We start from the raw sequence: 1,695 nt of genomic DNA on the forward strand, positions 1-1,695 counted from the left end.
AAAAAAAAAAAAAAAAAAAAAGAATGCTCACAACTAGACTTCATTTCCCAAGTTGATAGGGTGGGGACCAGGAATCTAGGTCATTGATGGTCAAGAATCACATTTTGAGAAATTGCATATCTCGGCTGCTTGTCTTGAATTTACAACAGAGATTATAGAAACAGGGTTTTACCTGTTAGACATCAGTTTCTTTAGTTATATGGACAAAGATGTCTGGAGATGGCTAGTTTCCCAAGGTGAGAAGAAAAACGGATTAGGTGAACCTAATTGAGTATAAAGTCTGCTTAATGGAAAAGCTGCACACTTCCTTTGGTCAAATGTAGGGGGCTTCCATTTTCCTGTTTTTTAAATTTGCTGGGTTTTCTATATACATGTCTTGTTTCTTTAGGCAAATATTTATGTGGGTGGCATTAAAATGTCTGGTAAAAAATATAAGGCAGTTTAAATTTTCATGAATGAATTTATTTTCCTATTTTACAAGATTCTACTGTTCTTTCTATTCATACCTGGTTAGGTTTATCTGCAAAGGGATCAGTGTGCCTTTTGGAACTATGACACAACCTGGCTTTTTCCTGTCTTGAGGTTACTTATTCATGTTTTTGTATTTTTCGGACTTTGTCAGGTCTTCTACAATCAGCAGCCCATGGGGTAGGAGGCCAGGCCACTTTGCAAAAGCTTTGTTGAATCGTATTGTCATATAAGTTGAGTATCCCTAATGCAGAAATCTGAAATGCTCCAAGATATGAAACTTTCTGAGCTTCATAAAATTCAAAGGAAATGCTCATTAGCATTTCACAGTTTTGGATTTTCAGATTAGGGATGCCGAATATAATATGGATATTTCAAAATCCAAAAAACAAAATCCAAAACATTGCTGGTCCCAAGCATTTCAGATAAGAAATACTCAGCCAGTAGTGCATTCAAACCCAAATGAGAAATGGGTCCCAAAACTCTGTTTAACTTAGAATTTTTAAAATTGAAAATGTGAAAACAGTAGGTCTGGCTTATAACATTCTACTATGGAAAATACTGGATTTAAAGTTTAACATAGAATTTTTAAAATTGAAAATGTGAAAACAGTAGATATGGCTTATAACATTCTACTATGGAAAATACTGGATTTTAAGTATACCTATTAAATCTATACTTTAATGTTTGGAACTCTTCATTTTTTTTACTCTTGATTCTTTTTTTTCCTTTAGGTTTCTCAGTTTGGGTGCAGGTCATTTGCTTTGCTTTTTGATGATATTGACCATAATATGTGTGCAGCAGACAAAGAGGTATTCAGTTCTTTTGCTCATGCCCAGGTCTCCATCACAAATGAAATCTATCAGTACCTAGGAGAGCCAGAAACTTTCCTCTTCTGTCCCACAGGTATTGTATATAATGGCTTTATATTTAACTAGTCTTTTTGGAATGTATAACTTATAAAGCTTGATCATGGGCCCCATTCTCTCTCCATTTTCCTCCTTCCTTGGTGTATAAAAGTAGGAATCCTTTTTCTAGAAGACATTTTTCAAGATCCTAAATTGGAGAAATTTTAGGAACTAATAAATGACAACTGACTAGACAAAAGATTTTTATATATTTTTTAGTACTGGAAGTAATGTGATGAACATACATTGTCAGTATTAAAAGAAGGATAGTCCATCCATGATGAAACCCCATCTCTAAAAAATATGAAAATTAGCTGGG

The 1,695-nt window shown here is 33.9% G+C and overlaps 1 protein-coding gene across 1 annotated transcript in view; it reads left to right on the forward strand.

The window, feature by feature from the left end:
• OGA (O-GlcNAcase) overlaps positions 1–1,695 on the forward strand; it is a 36,042-nt gene that overhangs the window by 10,939 nt on the left and 23,408 nt on the right. Inside the window, exon 5 of the mRNA XM_037739563.1 lies at positions 1,203–1,374. Coding sequence (XP_037595491.1) covers positions 1,203–1,374 — 172 coding nt within the window. The remainder of the gene's footprint in view (positions 1–1,202; positions 1,375–1,695) is intronic.

This window comes from Cebus imitator, unplaced genomic scaffold (assembly GCF_001604975.1).
Source record: "Cebus imitator isolate Cc_AM_T3 unplaced genomic scaffold, Cebus_imitator-1.0 Scaffold71, whole genome shotgun sequence".
Classification (NCBI taxonomy): domain Eukaryota; kingdom Metazoa; phylum Chordata; class Mammalia; order Primates; family Cebidae; genus Cebus; species Cebus imitator.